General features: G+C 44.7%; 1 protein-coding gene across 5 annotated transcripts in view; it reads left to right on the top strand.

Moving 5' to 3' along the window:
- B3GLCT (beta 3-glucosyltransferase) overlaps nt 1-19,494 on the top strand; it is a 120,408-nt gene that overhangs the window by 15,080 nt on the left and 85,834 nt on the right. For all 5 annotated transcript variants that reach the window (XM_090028067.1, XM_090028031.1, XM_090028039.1 and 2 more), the window contains 2 exons: nt 704-743; nt 15,183-15,292. In XM_090028067.1, coding sequence (XP_089884193.1) covers nt 704-743; nt 15,183-15,292 — 150 coding nt within the window. The remainder of the gene's footprint in view (nt 1-703; nt 744-15,182; nt 15,293-19,494) is intronic.

The raw sequence follows: 19,494 nt of genomic DNA, 5'->3' as shown, positions 1-19,494 counted from the left end.
ATCTGAACCTGGACTACACTGTTTTTGTTAAAACTTTAACAGGAAGCTCGCATCAATTCTTAAACCCAGTCTTTTCATCAGTCAGCAAAATTTGAGCACATCCCCTTTCTTCTCAGCCTCCAATTTATTCAGAATCGATTGAATAAGCACCTCAGATATTTTTAGAACTTCTTATCTTGGTTTCCCGGGTGATGCTGCACTATCACTTTCTGTTCCTGAGCACTCAGCTAAAATTCCATCACAATTGTATATGGTAACATGAAATTATTGGGATTTACTTGGGCAGTTGCAGCTGCCTTTTCATATTTATTTGGGCACTGGTGTAATTTGGAATTTGGGCATGCTTTAAGAATCCTATTTCAACTGATAGTGGATCAGGCATGAAGAAGGTGTTGAGTTTGCTGTGATTTATAGTTCTGTATTTCATACTTTTGTTTTTCAGTAATTGTTTAAATGCATTGCGTCAGTTAAACATATGTGGTCGTGCAGAAAATTCCCTTGTTTCTGTAAGTAGAGGTTCTTGAGGATGAAAATCTTATTTTCTGCTTTGTTTTTTAGCATATTTTAACAGAAAGACTGACATTAAAAAATCTATATAAAGCCCCAACAACATTTTGATTATTTTGACTTCTGATTGCAAATATTTGGAGTTTTTGTCTGTGTCCTAATATTTCTCCCCCTTCCCCCCTTTTTCTTAATACAGAAATTTGAAAGAAGTGGAAAATCAAGTGAGGTAAAGCTTGGTAAGTAAACAGATTATTCATGTAGATCTGTGCAGATCCAGTTCTCAGATTTGTATATCTTGTTTTTTGTCTGTGTTGACAGTGTGCAATGCATATTGCTTTTTTACTTGTGGATGCCCTCTTAGTATAATCAATGTACAGTTATATTTAGATGATGAAGGCCTATGTAAATCACCTTTTAATACTTAGCAGTATTGTTAGTTAACTGATAAGCCCTGAATCTTTAATAATTGTTGATAATATATGAGCTTGAAATAAATCAGCTAGATATAGTAAGCAAAATCCATTCTTTTTTAATAACCTGAGTACTTCTGGTATGAAAGTTCACAGACAGTATTTATTAGTACTCTACAGTGGCTTTTTTACCAAGTCACTTAATAGAAAGTCACTACTGAAAAGACTTAACGTGAAACTACAAAGCATCACTCTTATAAGTCCTAGTAGTGCAGTAGATTTGTAGTAACCCAGGTGCATGCGTTTTAAGCAGATAGAGAAACAGTCAATAGAATGCTAAATAGAAAAATCTTTACTGAATATGCACTGAGAGACAATTAGAAGGTTAAACTCTAAAGGCATCCATTCCAAAAAATACTGAATGCTGAGCCCATTGTCAATACAGAAAAACTTCACCTCAGAAGTGCATAAATACAATGAAATCATACTTCAGTACCCTACTTTTATCTCTTCTCTTAGGGGAAATAATAGGGTAAAGAGTAGATTTTCATTGTGAACTGTATATTCTCATACAGATTGTCCTTTTGGCTTTTGTGGCAGGAACAAATAAAGTTAATCCCTGAAGTTGTGAGAATCTTTTTCTAGCAATGTTTTCTATTGTTCACACATTGCTGGAAAATAATTTTTGAATTAACAAAGGATGTTTTAATACTTGCAAAAACTATATGTTTACATATCATTCTTAATTTACTGATTTGTAGTAAAGTTCAGAAAAGTGTGCATTGTAGTATACTATCTTTTATGTATGCATAATCTATAGTGCAAGTTACGATCAGCATATTAGAGTTTACAAAAAATAGAAAAAATACATGTGTGATGAAGTGAATGTTTTATTGGCAAGATATAGAGCGGTCTTATGCTTAACTGAATGGTATTTCTTTATTGTTTGCTGCTGGAATAGAGATTCCACCATAGGTACCAGTATGGAGAAAAATGACTTACTATCCCTTCAATTATCTGTCCTTTGACTTCCAGAGTTTGGCTGCAAAATGCAGCCCTGCGATAAAGGCTAGTACTATCTTTGTCATATTGGGGCAGTTCAGGTTTGAATTCTCTTGGTATGATTTGATGGTGATCACATCTAGAATTAGAAGAATCAAAGAAAATCAGTATCAATCATTTCAGACTCTTCTTAATCATGAAAACTGGGGTCTGCATGTACTGAAAAGATTACCAGGACTGATTCTCTATTTTCCCAGGTTCTGAATGGAAATAAGTCCTCTCTGACATCAAAGCTTCATAACGGCAAAGTCATCCCTTGGATAGCCTCTGTCCTACATTATTTGTTGAAATCCTTAATTGTACCAGCAGAGTTCTTGTATTTTTCTGACATTGAGTCATTTGGCGCAGATGCCACAGGTAACAGTAGAAATTGGAGGTGCGATACATCGGTCCGATATCGGATTTGTGGTGCTATAAAGAAAATTGTCTATATTGAATATTGGCCCTACAGGGCTGATAAATGCTCATGTTGCATGCAGCTACAGCGCAGCATGGGAGCAGAGCTGGCAGCAGGGAGAGCTGCCTCTAGCTGGTAAGTTGGAAGGGGGGGGGAGAGGGGCAGATCAATTCCACCCGCAGTGAGGGAGGGGGCAGGGGCAGGCACAGGCACTGCCCAGGTAGGGAGTAGGGCTCGTGGGATGGAGGCACGGCTCATGGGGCGGGGGCAGCTCCCGCTGCTGCTTGCACCCCAGGAGGTTGGGGAGTGGTGGGGGATGCCTGTCAGATCTGCACGGCATGGGGCAGGCTGCAGCTGCAGGATGGAGCTGGAGCTGCATGGGGTTTTTCTTGCTGGGGGCTGGACCTGGAGTGGGCTCTGGCGGCGCTGGGAGGGGGCTGCAGCCAAATTTCACCACAGCTCTGCTCCCAGCCCCACACTGCCACTTGGCACAGCCACGGCTTTTCTTGGTGCTTGGGTGGAGGCGGGGTTTCATAGTAGCTAGAGTCGGAAGGGACCTAGGTAGATCATCTAGTCCGACCCCCTGCCTTGGCAGGAAAGAGCACCGGGGTCAGATGACCCCGGCAAGGTGCTCATCTAACTTCCTTTTAAAAATCCCCAGGCTAGGAGCCTGCACCACTTCCCCTGGAAGCTGGTTCCAGGCCCTAGCCGCCCTGACTGTGAAATAGCGCCTCCTAATATAATCTAAACTTACCCTCCGCCAGCTTGTGACCGTTATTCCTGGTCACTCCTGGCAGCGCACGGGGGAACAGGGACTCCCCCAATACCTGCTGATTCCCCCCTGACCAGTTTGTAGCAGGCCACAAGGTCCCCCCTTAACCTTCTCTTGTGGAGGCTAAACAGGTTCAGGTCCCGTAGCCTCTCCTCATAAGGCCTGCCCTGCTGACCCCTGATCATACGAGTGGCCCTCCTCTGAACTCTTTCCATATCGTCCACGTCCCTCTTGAAGTGTGGCGCCCAGAACTGGACGCAGTACTCCAGCTGCGGCCTGACCAGTGCCGCATAGAGGGGGAGGATCACCTCCCTGGACCTGCTCGAGATGCATCTGTGGATGCATGACAGGGTACGGTTGGCCTTCTTGACTGCCTCCCCACACTGCCGGCCCATGTTCATTGTGGAGTCAATGACGACTCCAAGATCCTTTTCCGTCTCCGTGCTGGCAAGAGGGGAGTTCCCCAACCTGTAAGTGTGGTGCCGGTTCTTCCTCCCCATGTGCAACACCTTGCACTTATCAGTGTTAAACCCCATCCTATTCTCATCCGCCCACCGTTGCAACCTGTCAAGGTCAGCTTGTAGCCTATTGCACCCTTCTAGTGCACCCACATCCCCCCACATCTTAGTGTCATCAGCAAACTTGAACAGGGTGCTTTCTACCCCCTCATCCAAGTCACTGATGAAGATGTTGAACAGTGCGGGCCCGAGGACCGAGCCCTGCGGAACCCCACTGCCCACGTCCTTCCAGGTCGAGAAGAACCCATCCACTACCACCCTCTGGGTGCGGCCCTCCAACCAGTTGGCTACCCATTTGACCGTGTGGGCATCGACACCACAGTCTCCCAGCTTTTTGATGAGGACAGGGTGAGAGACAGTGTCGAAAGCCTTCCGGAAGTCCAGAAAGACTACATCCACAGCAACCCCTGCGTCTAATGATTTGGTGACCTGATCGTAAAAGGCCACCAGGTTGGTCTGACAAGACCTGCCACTGATGAACCCATGTTGGTTGCCCCTGAGCATGCATTCCCCTGCAAGGCCCTCCTGGATGTGTGCCAGGATAATTTTTTCAAAGAGCTTACCTGGGATTGAGGTAAGACTAACTGGCCTGTAATTTCCCGGGTCCTCTTTTTTTCCCTTTTTGAAGATAGGGACCACATTGGCCCTCTTCCAGTCCTCCGGCACCTCGCCAGAGCACCACGAGTGCTCATAGAGCCGCGCCAGGGGTCCCGCAATGACCTCGGCCAGTTCCTGTAGAACCCTAGGGTGAAGATCGTCCGGACCAGCGGACTTGAACACGTCCAGCCTCTCCAGAAGTACCCTAACTCCTCGCTAACCCCTGGCCCAGGCGTGTCTCTCCCGGGGCCCGAGAGGGGCCCAGCAGGGAGGTGGTTGTGCCAGGCACCGCTGCGGGGCTGGGAGTGGACCTGCGGAGAAATTTGGGGTGATTGCAGCCTCCTCCCAGCACTGCCAGAGCCTGCTCTGAGCCCAGCCCCTGGCAAGAAGAGTCCTGCTCAGCTCTAGCTCTATCCCACAGCTGCAGCCTGCCCCGTGCCATGCAGATCCAGGGGGTACACATCCCACCACCTGACCTCCCAGGGGTGCAAGCAGTGGGGGGAGCTGCCCCCACTCCGCGAGCCACACCTCCATCTCACACCCTCCCCGCCCCAGCTGGGCAGCCCCTGCTCCCTCCCTCACTCTGGGGGGCATTGATCTACTCTCCCACACCCCTTCCCTCCTCCCTCACCTTCCACCACATGGGACTTAACACCTGCTGGCAGCTGTATTGGATTGGTATGAGCCGATAGGCCTCATTAAATATTGACTATCTGTATCGGCCCCCAAAATCTCTATTAGTGCACCCCTAGTAGGTATAACGCCTTCTGTACTGCTAGGTTTCCATCCTACTACTTGAGAGGTTACCACGTGAATAACAGATTTACTTCTGTCCTGCCAACTCTTTATTTCTGTCAAACAAAGGCCCTTCTCTCTTCTTCCCCTTGGCCTCCCCAGGATTGCTTTAGTGACACAACTCTTCAGGTCACCCTTACTCCTATCAGGCTTCCTGGGTCTTGTCTTGTTAAGCATCCTGACGTGCCTTGGCAAACATCACTCTTTAGACTGGCTCATGATCTGCTGTGTGTAGGTTCTTTAACTCTATTCATCACTTGAAGAATCTTGAAGAACTAAAATAATTGGTAGATTGGTGACTCTAGTTTATTAACTGGTAAGTTTTTACTTAGTATCTTGAAAATTAATTTCCTTGCCTAAACAAATATATTATAAAAACATGGCAGTGTGGCATCTATAAAGGTAAGCAATGTATCTCTAACATATTGCAAAGACTACAAAAAGACAAGTAAAAGGACTCCATTTACTGAAGGGCAGGTGAGCACTCTTGTTTACTCTATCCCATTATATTACAACAGGGGGGCACTTGTCTACATAAGCAGCAAAGTTAAAGTTGATGGAAGAAAATACTTTTTTTACAAGCTGTTATTGAAGCAAATAGCTTGGTGAGATTAACAAAAAGTATATGTTTACCAGGATAATATTTGCTGTTATACTGACTTTCAATTCTCATGCTATAGGACATAAGCTAATCACAAGCTGGGGTGATGAATAATTCACACAGACAGATGGACACTACTTTTCTGGATGTGGAGCAATGACAGGAAGCTGCAGGAAGGAAAGCAGGTTTAGCTTGGATATCAGGAAAAACTTCTTCACTGGTAGAACAGTGAGGCAGTGGAATAGGCTGCCTGGGGAAGCTGTGGTATCTTCATTATTGGAGGAGCTCAAGAAGAGACTGGACAGGCATTGGTCAGGGATGATTTAGGAGTAGCTATGCCTGTGTTCTACTGTGGGCATTTTCTGTGTTTCTAGGATTTGCTGTTTGCCACATGTGGTCAGGAGGGATTTTTTCCTCCTCCTGGTGCTACATGTCAGAGTTGTTTGTTTGTTTGTTTGTTTGTTTGTTTTAGAGCCTTTCCCAGAAGCATTGGCAAATGGCTGCAGCCAAGGCTGGGGAATTTGACTGGGGTGTGCCAGTGCTCCTGCTTGGACTATAATATAAAGGTTCCTGGCTAGAGGGTCTTGGTCTTGCCCTTCCACTCAGGGTCAGACTGATTGGCACATCTGGCATCAGGAAAGAATTTTACCCCATGGTCAGATTGGTACAGACTGTGGGTTTTGCCTTTCTCATAGCTGGATTGGGGCTTGGCTGCCTCCTGCGCATGGTCAGATGGGACCCTGCCACAGTGCCGTGGGTGCCAGATTGGGACCATAAATCAGATCCAGCCCATGTGTGGATCATGGGCAAAATGGCTGGGCAAAACTGGGTTAGACAATGGATTTGTAAAGTATGGTTTGGATAGGGATGATCCCTAGGCAGGGGGTTGGACTAGATGACCTACTTTTCTATGATTCTGTGATTTTCACACATTCTGAGTTTGGCTCCACAGGGGAGTTTGAGGGAAACTCGCATCAGAATTCCCTGTAGCCTGGTGATTAGGACAAACGCCTGGGGTGGAGCAGACCCAAGTTCAAATCCACTCTGCCTAAATCAAAGCATAGATTTAAATTACTCATTTCCTGGGTAAGTGTCAGGACTGCTGGTTATTTTTAAAGGAGGAGCAATGGCACTGCCAGTTTTGTAAATCTGGTCCCCAAAACTTTGCTTTCAGCTAAACTGTTTGCAGCTTTGGACTGATTAAAGCCTCTCTTTGGGCAGACAATTAAAATAAATTGCCAGTAAGCTGTTATGCCCTGTTCTAGTAATGATTTCATATTTGTTATTTGAAAGATTCCTGCCTCCACATCATTTCCTTACTGTCCCTTTCAGCCTTTGTTCAACACTGATTCAAAAGGAAGTATTTCTCATACTGAAAATGGGAACTTCCAAGTATTTGTCAAGCCTCAACCCTGCTCACATACAAGTTCTATTTTGATGAGAGCTGGCTGGTGATAAGAATCAGGAGGAAATGGTACCCCCAGTCTTTAAAGTTGCTTGGTGAGTTTGTGTTGTTCTTTGAAGTAATGTTGGCATTTGCAACTGTAAAAAGACAAGATACTAGAGTAGGTAGATCGTTGGTCTGTTCTGGTGTGGTGGTGTTTGGAGGGGGTGGGCAGGGAGAGGAAACAGGCAGTGAGCAAAAAAGAGGAAAACTGACATGGTAGATTATTTCCTGGGTTGAAAAATAGTTCTTATCAAGCCAGAGGGAGTAAGGAACCTTCTAAATTGTGATAGTTCCTCTTCGTGTGTTTGAAATTTTAAACAAATAGCTATCAATAACATATTTTGCTTCATGTCTTATGTGATGGATATACTTACAGTAGAGGAAAATGTTTCCAGGGGAGTATCTAGTATGGCATCAATAAATCAAATTCATCCTAGGAAGTACCCTTCTCTAGTATAGCCTAGTGCTGTTAAATGTGCCATGAGTGAGATGTATCTGAACTACAGACACTTACTAATCTAGTACTGCCACATTTATAGATAAGCAATTTTAATGGAGCAATTTAATTTTTATTATTCATCTCTTGGGATATAATTTTGAGTGTTGTTCACATAGATTTAGTCTTGTGAGTCTTAAATTCCAGCAAGAGTTTTGTGTAGTTTAAATCTCAGCATGGAAAGTAAAACCTGTTAGGTAGCAGGTAACTTGTATTCGTAAGTTTTCATAGATCTTTTTGTCTCTGTGTATGTGGTGGGCCAGCAGCTAAAATAGGGCTCTGAGGGAGGAATGGAGGAAAACTGGTTGATACATATTTCAACAGCATTATCCCTTCCACAATACTATTGTTGTGGACTTCTCAAAGTTCAACTCCTCACTCCTCACCATGCTGGCATCCCTGCAGTGGCTCCTCTTCAAGGCAAGGTGGGGGCAGGGACAGGGGTTGGGGCTGGGGCACCATGTGGGCTCCGCTGGCTCCGGGGAACTGCTCTGCTCCCCAGCCCCTTTGGGCGAGCTTTGCCCTGAGTCCCGATGTCATGTGCCTCCTCAGCCTTTAGGCTGAACCAAGGCAGAGCCAGGAGAGGGATTCCTAGCAGTGGCATAACAAAGGAGCTTGGTACCTGGGGCAATCAATATAGGGGGGCGGCAGCAGCTGATCTTTTTTCTGCCCCACTCTCTTCTTCCCCCAGGTCAGTACCCAGGGCTACTTCCCCTTGCCTCCCTCTAGTTATGCTACTGACTCCTAGAGTCTGCGTGAAGTCACAGCAACAAGCAGGGAAGATGACTTCACAACTGTTGAGTGGACTGAGGCAAGTGTCAAGGATGCCTGGTCAGAGGAGGTTACAGCAATCAAGGCAGGAGACAATCTGGGTCAGGTCACAAATTTGAATTGTTGGCTCAGTGAGGAAGTCCAGGCAAAACTCAGATTGAGTCCGGTGAGTTCATCTTAAATGAATATTACCTTTGAATGAACTCTACTATTCATTAATACTCATTACTGCTCTGTTTAATCTTGGCTCTGAAAACCCAAGTGCTGTAGAATTAGAGGGTGCTGTAACCCAGGGCTCTGACATGCTGATCGAAGTTGATAGCAAAGCGCCTACTAACTTGTTAGTGTAAGATCCAGGCCCTACTAAACCTAGTATTAAACAGATCAAACCAAGCCCATATACTTTGTGTTCCCATGGATCCAGCACTGCTTGCAATCAGCATGTTTCAAGACACAACCTCAAGGCTCCAAGCTGTGGGCAGAGCTGCACTTACTAAGAGCTTTCCAAAGATTTCCAATGCCTACAGGACCAATTCTGCATTTCAAATCTGGACAAGCTGATGAGAATTAAACTTCATTTAGCCTCAGGAAAGACTGTTAACCTGGACACTGTATATTCTGTTTGGAAAACAGAAAAACGTAGATGAGAATCGTTCTGGTAAATAAAAAGCTATAGTATCATCTTTTGTTATACTGTGGGACAAACCAAAGCGGCATGTGCCAAAGGGGTGGAGGGTGGGTGCTGGACTAATTTGGGAACGGACTGAAGCAGCGCGTTCATGGGTCGCGACGCCTTAGAGGGAATATTGGCTTGTAGTGATGTGGGGTGGGGGGGAGGCTTAAGGGGGTGTGGCTGTGTGTAGGGGGCAATGGTATGTTATGGGTTGTGTATATGTGGGGGGTTGTGTGGGTGTGGAGACCCCCTTACACTCTCTTCCCTTGGCGTAGCAGCAGGTGGGGTGCTCAGTAGGTATAGAGGATATTCTGGTTTTCTGCTGCTCTGTCCTGTATTGATACAAAACCCAATACCTTTATGTCCTCTATTTTTCTCTTCAAGAGAAAAACGGAGGACATAAAGGCATCTGGTTTTGTATCAGTAGAGGACAACCAGATTGTCCTCTATGATGGCCACTCTATTGCTCAGGGCACAGGCGCCTGGTGGGGCGTGGCTCTGGCTAGTGCTGCACATCACAGTGAAGGGTGCAACTTCCACCAGGCCATCTGTATCATGGCACTCCCTGCTAGTCGTGCAGCTCCTGCGCAGCACAGAGGGAAGCCCCATGTGCTGGAGCCAGGTGCCTTCCCTACCAGGGCTGCACTGCACAGGAGAGAAGCCTTAGGCGCTAGACGGGGCTGCTTTCCTTGCTGGGGCTGTGCAAGGAAGCAAGCCCCAGGTGCCTTCCCCTGAGGGGTGGGGAAGGCAGCCAGCTCCAGCCTGAGGCTTCTCTTCAGTGCTGCGCAGCCCCAGCAGGGAAGGCAGCTGGCTCTGGCATGTGGGACTTCCTTCCTGTGCTGTGAGTGGCAGGGAGCACCAGCGATACAGATGGCCTGGTGGAGGCCTCTGGGCAGTGGGGTCCCCCAGGGCTCGGTCCTCGGGCCCGCACTGTTCAACATCATCAGTGACTTGGATGGGGGTGTAAAAAGCACCCTGTTTAAATTTGCAAATGACACTAAGATGTGGGGAGAAATGGGCAGACTAGAAGGGAGGAATAGGCTGCAATCAGACCTAGATAGGTTACAAGAAGGAAAAAAGAGTAGGAAAACTGTGCTCCTGCCATGTTGCCAATGGCAAAACCCCCTGCCATGTCTCACAGGAGTTGGTCCTTTTCAGGTAGTATAATATTTAAACAACTATTCCCTGAACTGCCACCCCTGCTGGATGGGAGCATCTATTCCAGTTTTCATATCCTGCAAGACTAGCTTAGAAATGCACATATTCTTCATTTACTCCAGTAAGTGGAGAAATGTATATATGCTTGGATAATATTATCAAGTCAAGCTACCAAACCCTGGTATCACTTTTTTTGTTAATCCTTCAGGATAAAGCTGTTATAACATGGCAGTAACAAGGAAAGTAGTAAAGAAGGGAGTAAATGTTAAAAAACTCAAAAGAGGAGAAGGAAGGAAAATAAGTCATTTCAAGAGGAGAATAAAAGGTAGTAAACCTTAGCGTGTAAACAGGAAGCAGGAAAAGAAAAAAATGGTTCAGGTAAAGCACCACTACCTCAAAATTTCTGCTGCTCTAATCCTAGAAAAGGTAGGCCATAGTCTAAATGTTTAGTCAATTCCTCCCCCTCTTCCCCACAAGTCACTTGTTAAAGCAGGGGCAGGTGAAACACTGCCTGGGGGCTAGAAAGTGTTTGGTGGGACAGGTCTGGCCCGCAGCGCCCATCAACAAATTGTGCCCCTCCCAGCCCTTCCCCCACCCCTGTGAGGGTGGGAGCAAGATACCCACATGTACACCCCTCCCCCCCAACATACCCTATTGCCTCGCTCCCACCCTCATGGGCGGAAAGGCCCAGTCCAGCCAGTGTGCAAATTCTGTATGGGGATGCTGCTGCAGCCCCCAGAGACTTGCTCCACCTTCCCCAGTCTCCTGCTGGCTCCAGGCAGCAGGTAGGAAGCAGCAGGGGCAGGCCTGCAGCTAGGCAAGAGTGCAGAGCATGGGGCTGCAGATAGGCTGGTGGCAACCCAGAGCCCACGCTCAAGGGGGTGGCAGCAGCATGGAGCTCAGGTCAGCAGTGTGTGGGTGTGAGGGAGGGTGGGAAGTATGGGGATGCCTGCAGACTCCCCCACGGTGCACAGCCCCAGCAGGCAATAGCAGGCAACAGCAGCAGGCGGGGTGCTCAGTGCAGGTGCCCCGAGGGGCATAGCTCCAGCCAGCACTGCACATCTCCGTGCGAGGCACAACCTCATAGTTTCATAGTTCCATAGTTGGTAGGGTCAGAAGGGACCCGAGCAGATCATCAAGTCCGACCCCCTGCCATGGGCAGAAAAGAGTACTGGGGTGAAACGACCCCAGCAAGGTGATTATCCAGCCTCCTTTTAAAGACACCCCAGGATAGAAGCCAGCACTTCTCTTGGAAGTTGTTTCCAGATCCTAGCTGCCCTGAGAGTGAAGTAGGGTGTCCTGATATGTAGCTTAAATCTACCCTCTGCCAGCTTGTGACCATTATTTCTTGTCGCTCCTGTAGTGCTCGGGGAAACAGGGACTTCCCCAGTGCCTGTTGGTCCCCCCTGACTAGTTTGTAAATGGCCACTAGATCTCCCCCTCAGCCTTCTCTTGTGGAGGCTGAACAGGTTCAGGTCCCGTAGCCTCTCCTCATAGGGCCTGCCCTGCTGCCCCTTGATCATGCAGGTGGCCCTCCTCTGGACCCTCTCCACGTTGTCCACATCCCTCCTGAAGTGTGGTGCACAGAACTGGACACAGTACTCCAACTGCAGCCTGACCAGTGTCGCATAGAGGGGGAAGATCACCTCCTTGGACCTGCTTGAGATACATCTGTGGATGAACGACAAGTTATGGTTGGCCTTTCTGACTGCTTCCCCACACTGTCGGCCCATGTTCATTTTGGCATCAATAATGACTCCAAGATCCCTTTCTGCCTCTACACTGAGGAGAAGGGAGTTCCCCAGCCTGTAGGTATGCTGCTGGTTCTTCCACCCCAGGTGCAGTACCTAGCACTGGTCAGTGTTGAAACCCATCCTCTTCTCATCAGAACAAGCACTCCATCCACATCCTCCTTGAATTGTAAGCCACTTTCAACACTGTAGAGTAGACTATGCTCTTCTTGAAACCTTTGTCTCCTGAGACTCACCCCTCTTCTGGTTCTCCTTTTACTTCTTTAATAATTCCTTCATCTTTATCTGTTAGAGGATCCATCTCTTTCCTCCTCCAACTTTTTGTGAACATTCCACTTTGTCCTAGACTCCTCTTCTCCATCATGGGACATCATTGCCATCCTGATCAGTCCTGTACTCTGAGTGTCCTCTTCAGCCTTGAGCTGTGTCTGGGTCTTCATACCTGGGTTATGTTTTAAGGCTTTCTGCGTAATATCTCCAAGATAGGTTCTTTTCTCTCCACCACATAGATAAAAGTCTTGTTGCAGTAAGCTGAGAAGATCCGGGACACTTTTTCTCTGACCTTGAGTGTAGCTACACTGCACGTGTTGTATCCATCCAGAAAGCTTCTCTTGAAGATAATTTCCTATGTCACACCTCTCTGTGGATTGCTCTGTTGTCTCAAACATAATGAGCTGTTTGTCTTCATTTTCAAAGCTCTTTACAGACTATCCTTTCCCTTATTCAGTATCAAGAGACAGACTCCACCCTGTGATCATCCAGTGTTGTCTGCTTCCATGACACATTAGCTTTTTCAAACACCTGCCTTTGTGCTTTTCTTTTGCTGCCTTTCATTCTTGGGAATTATCATAAATATCTGAAAATCTACTTCATTTCCCTTCAAACATCCCCGCCCCCAACCAAACACATATGCACACAGTTAAGACCGTTCAGTGTCATGGTGCATATAAATAACTTTTATAGTGGTTATGCTGGTGATTTGCTATGGATACTGTTTATCATGCTGTTTGGTAGGGCTGTGCGAAGCTTTGGCCCCTGATTTGATTCGGTGGCCGAATCTCTGAATCTGAATCGAATCAGGAGACCCTTTAATCTCTTCAAATTGAATTGGAACTCTTTTGAATTGATTCAGAAAGATTTAACGATTCAGACATAGACACAGCTTTAAATGGTTTTTGTACATACCTCAAGGTACCAGGTGGCTCGTGAATGCTGAAATGGTGGGGCAGATGGAATGTCCCATAGGAGCATGGGGTGCTCCCCAGTGTGCTCAGCAGCAGACAAAGTGGACTAGAAGCACTTCCAGTCTACTTCCAGGTCTGCTGGGGAGCATGTCCCCCCCCCCGCACTCCTCTGGCTTGGCGACTGGTGCCTTCTGGGTTGGGGGGCACCTGGGTGTCACAGGCCAGGTAGGACCTGTGAGTGTATCAGCCATTAGGCTGCTGGGTTCAGGATTGAGGAGGTGAGTCGGGAGTGAAGTAAAGGCAGATTTACTTATAACTTAGCATACAACAGTTAACAGAAAGGTTAATGTGACAAACAGATAGTACAGTAATAAAGAGCTAATAGTGAATGATAACAACAGATAGACAGAATGACAAAGAGTTCCCACATGGGGTTGGCAACTTATTGGGAGTTCCTCTATGCAAGGTGCATGCCAAGTTGTTCCAGCAAAGTCAGGTGTCCCCGATCAGCACTGTCTGAGGGGTCGCTGGGAAGGTCCCTTGGTCAGGATCCAGTCTTCACTCACACTGGGAGTCCAGAGTCCAGGCTTGGTACAGCAATGGTCCTTCAGTCCCATCCTTCTAATTGGTCACTTGACATGCACATTCCTTTATGCCTCATCTTATGCTAATCTGTTGGCTTTAGAGCCACTCAGAATCTTGCCCTATAGCTGTTACCCTATGGGATCAAAAGGTATTAGAAATTATCATGAAAGTTTACCTCCCAAACTTGGGTTCACCCAGTAAGCAAATTACACCACGTTACTTTGAGGTTTGAAATTAGCATTACCTGCCCAATCTCAACCCCTTAGTTTTTTTTTTTTGTTCCTTGGATTCCTAGGAATGTGCTAAGATCTTGTGGTCAGATCTTGTTAAAGCTGACCTTTGAAAAACCTGTTAAATCAGCTAATCTTGTAGCTTGCTAATTTTTGGGGCCCATGATCAGTGCAAACAGATTCAACACTTTGGTTAAATTGTGACAGACAAATTCCACTTGTAGGTTGACAACTTGCCAGCTTTGCATTAGCTAACCTTAACTGCTAAACAATTGCCTGGATGTCTCCAAGAGCATATATTTATTGCTCATGATAGTAACCCCTCTGGTTCTGGCTACCACACCCGAGGTCCCCCTGCGGCTGATCGCTGAGCTGGAGGAACACGAGGGGGGGCGGGGCAGCATGCTTGGTGGCATACCTGGAAGTGGATGTACTTCTGGTCCACTTCCGGGTTTACCATCGGGTACGCAGGCCCCCTACCCCATGCTCCTGTGAGACGCTCCATGTGTCCCACCATTGCAGCAGTCACAAGCCATGCTAGTACCTTAAAGTATGTAGAAAAAACATTTAAAGCTATGCCTATGGCCGAATTGTTGATTCTCCAAATCGGCATTGAATCTTCAGATTCAAATTTGGCTGAATTGAATTGGGGACAGTGATCTGGATCAACTAATCAAATCACTGACCCTGATTTGGGCTGAATTTAAATGTGGCCTGTTTCGCACACCCCTACTGTTCAGTACAGTTGTTTGTCGGTGTTCCCTTGTCCTTCTGGACCTATCTCCAGCTTCTTGTTTTATATGTAGTGTGAACTGTCTGAGGTAAGGACCTGTTCTGAGTTTGTACAATACTTAACAAAGTGGCTCCTGGCTATGTCTAGTGCTTCAAGGTACTATAGTAATAAAAATAGTGTTTTCCCTGTGGCGTACCAACAACATTCTATAATTGTGTGACGTTGTGGCTACTGGTATAGGACATGTAATACACATGGCTTGGTGCAGTGCTAGGAGGACAAATGTGAAGTGCTGTTCTTGTACAAATTAATAATTAAATACAGACTGTTTTCAGAAAGAAGTATGGATAATCATGCTTTTTACCTGTTTGTTAAATTAACTCCCAAGACATTTTTATGCCTTGCTATATTCTTTCCTGGCTTTCTCTATGGCGTTGGTACAGAACTTTTGTTACTCTTTTTTTCTTTTAATACTTTATTTTTTTTGGTTCACAGAACTAAAAGAAATTGTATTTGTCATCCAGAGTCAAAGTAATTATTTTCATTCCAAGAGAGCAGAAGATCTAAAGCAAAATATTTTAAATCGGGCTGCAGATCTTGGAAAGGTATGTGCCAATAATATAGACTTCATGTTTCTCGTCTTTTCATAAACATTTGACTAACAACGTTTGCTGTTGTTCCTGTTTTAGTTCATTTTATTTCTTTTGTTAAACTGTATCAGAGTACATATATTTCATCTTCACTTTCTGAAGGAATTAAATAAGGATTTCACTGACTGCATACCAAATAGGATATCCTTCCTAAATTCTACACTATTCTAAGTTATGTGTGTTTGTGAGTATGGAATTTAATTTTGAAGTAATGAAAGGGAAACAGCTTCTAAGTACCACAGTATCCAAAATTATCTTAACTTTTTTAACACAATAGTGATGATATTTTGACTAGTTATTAAACTAGTTTTTAATTCTTTGTATTTTCTTACGAAGTGGATGTATCAGGTAGGTAATATTTGGGATCATTTTCTTAAGCATACTTTAGTGTTTTCATTTGAGCATCTTCATTGTTTAGAGGTTTTACTGCACAGCTGTATTATGATGGATTTAGAATGAACATTGACTTACACAGTCTTAGCTGAGAACTAGGATTGATTTTTAATGCTTTCATTTGCGCAAAGGGCTTAAAGTTGTTGTTATATAATCTGGACTTTTTAAAAAGATATAAAATGAAATTCTGAAATAACATTGTAGGGTTTATTGGTTTGAACTTTGATATTCAGAAACATAGGTCTGAAAGATTTTAAAAAAAATGCAACATTCACTAAGTTTCTGTGGTTCTTGCCCTTCTGTATACTTGAGCTGATCACCACTGTGATAATTAAATATGTTCTAAATGCACTTTTGAAGTTTTGATCCTATGGTTAGATCTATACTGATAGTCTGTGCCCCTCTGTGATTCCTTATTATGTTCTGAGGAGTCTTGCACTGTTGTTGCTTATTGGTCTACGTGGAACAAAGCCCTGTCCATTAAAATGGGCGCTGGTAAATGTTCGCACTCCCGAATACCAGCAGTTGGAAGCAAGCAAAGTAAAAAATGGAAATGTGGTTGTGTTCATTGGGGAAAGTATAGGAAAACTGGTTTAGAGGATGGGGTAACTTTTATTTTTGAGTGGCAGTAGACTGGTAGCTGAGAGCGCTCCTCTGTTGTGAGTGAATGAATGAATGAATGTGATTTTGCAAATAAACTTCAGATTATTTTAATTAAAAGGATTTGTTGATCCTCCACAAAAATTTGGGTGGTAAACAACAGCACACATGGGAAAGTTAGTAAAGGCAGCGATTTGAAGTTGTATCAATCTGAAGATTTTGGCCCAGAATCCAGGGTCGGGGGAAAATGCAATAAAATACAGAAGAAAATGAGTCCAGTCAACTTGTTCTTTGTGTGCTGTGCCTTGCCTTTTTCTTTTCCAAGCCTCATTTTCAAATGTCTGGCCCCAGACTGTTTTGAATAAGACTGGTAGTACTGGGTATTGTGAGGGAAAACTTAATCCCTGTGCACAAAATTTTGAAACTGACATTTTTCATGCCGAAGCATGTGTACAGATCACACTTTCTGATCACACTGGAGTTAACTTCTCAAAATACGTGTTACATATTTACTAACTAGTTAGTCTATATTAAAATTAAATGCAAGAGGGAATTTTCTAACTTTCTAATCAAACTAGAATGTGTCTGTCTTGTTTTAAAATGTATTGAATCATACTCATATTCACTCTAAAGTAAAATAAACTCCACTTCGAATTTGCTGTTTGTGTCCTATTTCGTGTGTGTGTATCTATCTACTTTAAATATTTTACATTTTAAAAATGTATTTCTCTCAAGTCGGGTTACCACTAGAGGTCATTGTTGTTGCTATTGTTAATATGTAAATGCATATTATATAACTATAAAATATTTAGTGGTATTTTTTCCATGTTAAACAGTGGCTAATGCTTAGTGATGAGGAACATTTTTTTTTTTTTGGTTAAATCCCTATCAGTTTGTTTGGTATAGAATCTAATGATCAGATCTTAAATTCATCCCCCCCCGCCCATGTAATAGTGGGGAAAGCAGCAGCAATGGGACAGGTGCCCCTCTTACCCACTGCCGTCTTCCATCACTTCCTCCCCTTTCAGCTTTCTGCGCAGTACCTTTCCCCTCTCCCCTTTGCAGCCTCTGCTCCCTCCCAGGTCACTGAGCACATGGAAGCAAGTGATTTCTAATATATAAGCACTAAACATACTTTTTTTTTTTAAAATATTTTGGTGGCGAATACAGTTCACCAACTATATCCCAGCCTCTCTCTTTTTACCTTTGCCTTTCTGTTCTCAGTTAGATGATGATAATTGGATATTTGAATATCTCAAAAGCTTTCTAACAGAGATAGCCACAGTATATCTTTGTAGTACATGCACAGCCCATATACCCCGGCAGCTTTGATTACTTCACAGTTAAAAGCTGAAACCAAGATCTGCTTTTTGCTTATTTTCCTGTGCATTGATTGCCTAGCTCACCTTCACATCATAATCCTCATACTTGTATTATGGTATACAAAACACATAGTCACCGATATTTTTTCAGTCTGCTGTTGAAAAGGTAGAAGGATCTAAATCTTGCCAGCCTTTGATTTAAAATCTGGCACTTTCTCAGAAATGCCAAGGGAAAAAGGATATCTAGATTGTAGCCGTATTAGTTTAGAGGAAAAAGGAATCAGGACTTGTAGTAGAGATGATATCTTTTATTAGACCAACTATTTTTGCAGAAAAACCAAAATTCTTTAATTGCCAGTTTTTGGGCACAAATGCCCTTCAGTCAGGCAGTGGAGAAAAGATTGTAAAAGTTCTCCTGGGTAGAAATGAGAATTTCATAGGAGAGATGAAGGTGGTAAAATCTCCTGTTTGGAAAAGTTCATTTTATATGCAGATTAGGCTCAGAGAAAAGTTGGAATAGTCTGTTTACCTCAAAGTTGATTGTTTGTAAGCAGGATGTAGTCATATTTCCTTTTGGTTATGTTGTTTTATATTTCACAGAGCAGTAAATAGATGGGATGCTCCTCTGGGCAGGAATTTCTTATCTGGTGAGGTGTCTCTGAGCTTTGCTGTGAGGCTCTGTGAATATGCAGATTACCTCGAATAAAGGTATCTCAGGTTTCAGGTGGTCGAAGTTGTTTCCTCCTTCGAACATTATGAAGATAATTTTCTTCATAAGATAAATGGAAGAAGGAAGAAGCATTATCAGCTGCTGCTCCTCTTTTTGAGTGTGGCAGACTGTCAAGGAAAAGTCATAGTTGAGCTGCAGGCTTTGCAGTCGCAGAATTAGTGGGTACCATCATTCGTATCTCCTCAAATATGTTCTTTCTATCACTGTTTTGTACTCAGTTTGTCTTCTGCAATTGTAATTACTTGCACTTTTCCTTTTTCTAAAAGTATGGACCTCATTCAGGGAACAGTCTGTCCTTGTGAATTCATTTATTTTTCTTGAAAGATTGCAGGTAGACCTATTCAGCTTGACTGATGTGATGGAGATGATTGTACTATCTAATGGAGTCTTCCCCCCCAACACCCCTCCTCCCCAAAAGACCAAACCAGAGCCCTGCAACAGCCCCCAGAACAAAAAAGAACTTCAAGCCAATGTGAATGAAAAAAAGTTGGAGTTTTTATAATTTGACATGTGGAGGAAGAAGTGCCTTACAATTCATCTGTTCACTAATTCAGGGTATTGGAATGCAGTTCATAAATACATACCCCTGGGGGCTTGCACACTTCATTGCGTCTGTAGGCTGAGTTCATCGCATATACCAGAGGTTCCCCAACTCCCCGTCTGCCTCTTTTTTCCATCCCTCTTTTAGTGTCTACCTGCAACATACTCCCCCATGGCAATGGCTTTGTGCATCTTTGGGGTTAGACAAGGACATACAGCTAGCCAGAAGCCAGGCTGAAATGGAAGAGGGTTCTTGAGTGGAGAGGTGTTCCAACCTGATCCCTCAGAAGCATGGGGAAAGTGTGTGCAGAAAAAAGGTCTGGCCCTTCCTTGTCCTTTCAGAGACATTGTTTTAGACTAGAGGTTGGCAGTATTTTCTGGCAGAGGGCCAGAATGGCACAGCTCAGGGCTGAAGCAGTCGGGCCCTAGGCCTCAGCCTCCTCTACTACCACTTCTCCCTGTTGCCCAGCTGCTGCACAGCCCAGGGAGAGCCCAGGCAGAAGCCAGCACCATCCACTTGTGCTTTGGTACAGGGACAGGCCCTTTTGCCAGAGTTCCCTGTGCATGGCTAT

Source organism: Crocodylus siamensis, chromosome 1 (assembly GCF_052110815.1).
Source record: "Crocodylus siamensis isolate JL-2025a chromosome 1, ASM5211081v1, whole genome shotgun sequence".
Classification (NCBI taxonomy): Eukaryota; Metazoa; Chordata; order Crocodylia; family Crocodylidae; genus Crocodylus; species Crocodylus siamensis.
The sequence above is the reverse complement of the archived record's forward strand: the minus strand, read 5'-3'. Positions and strand labels throughout refer to the sequence as shown.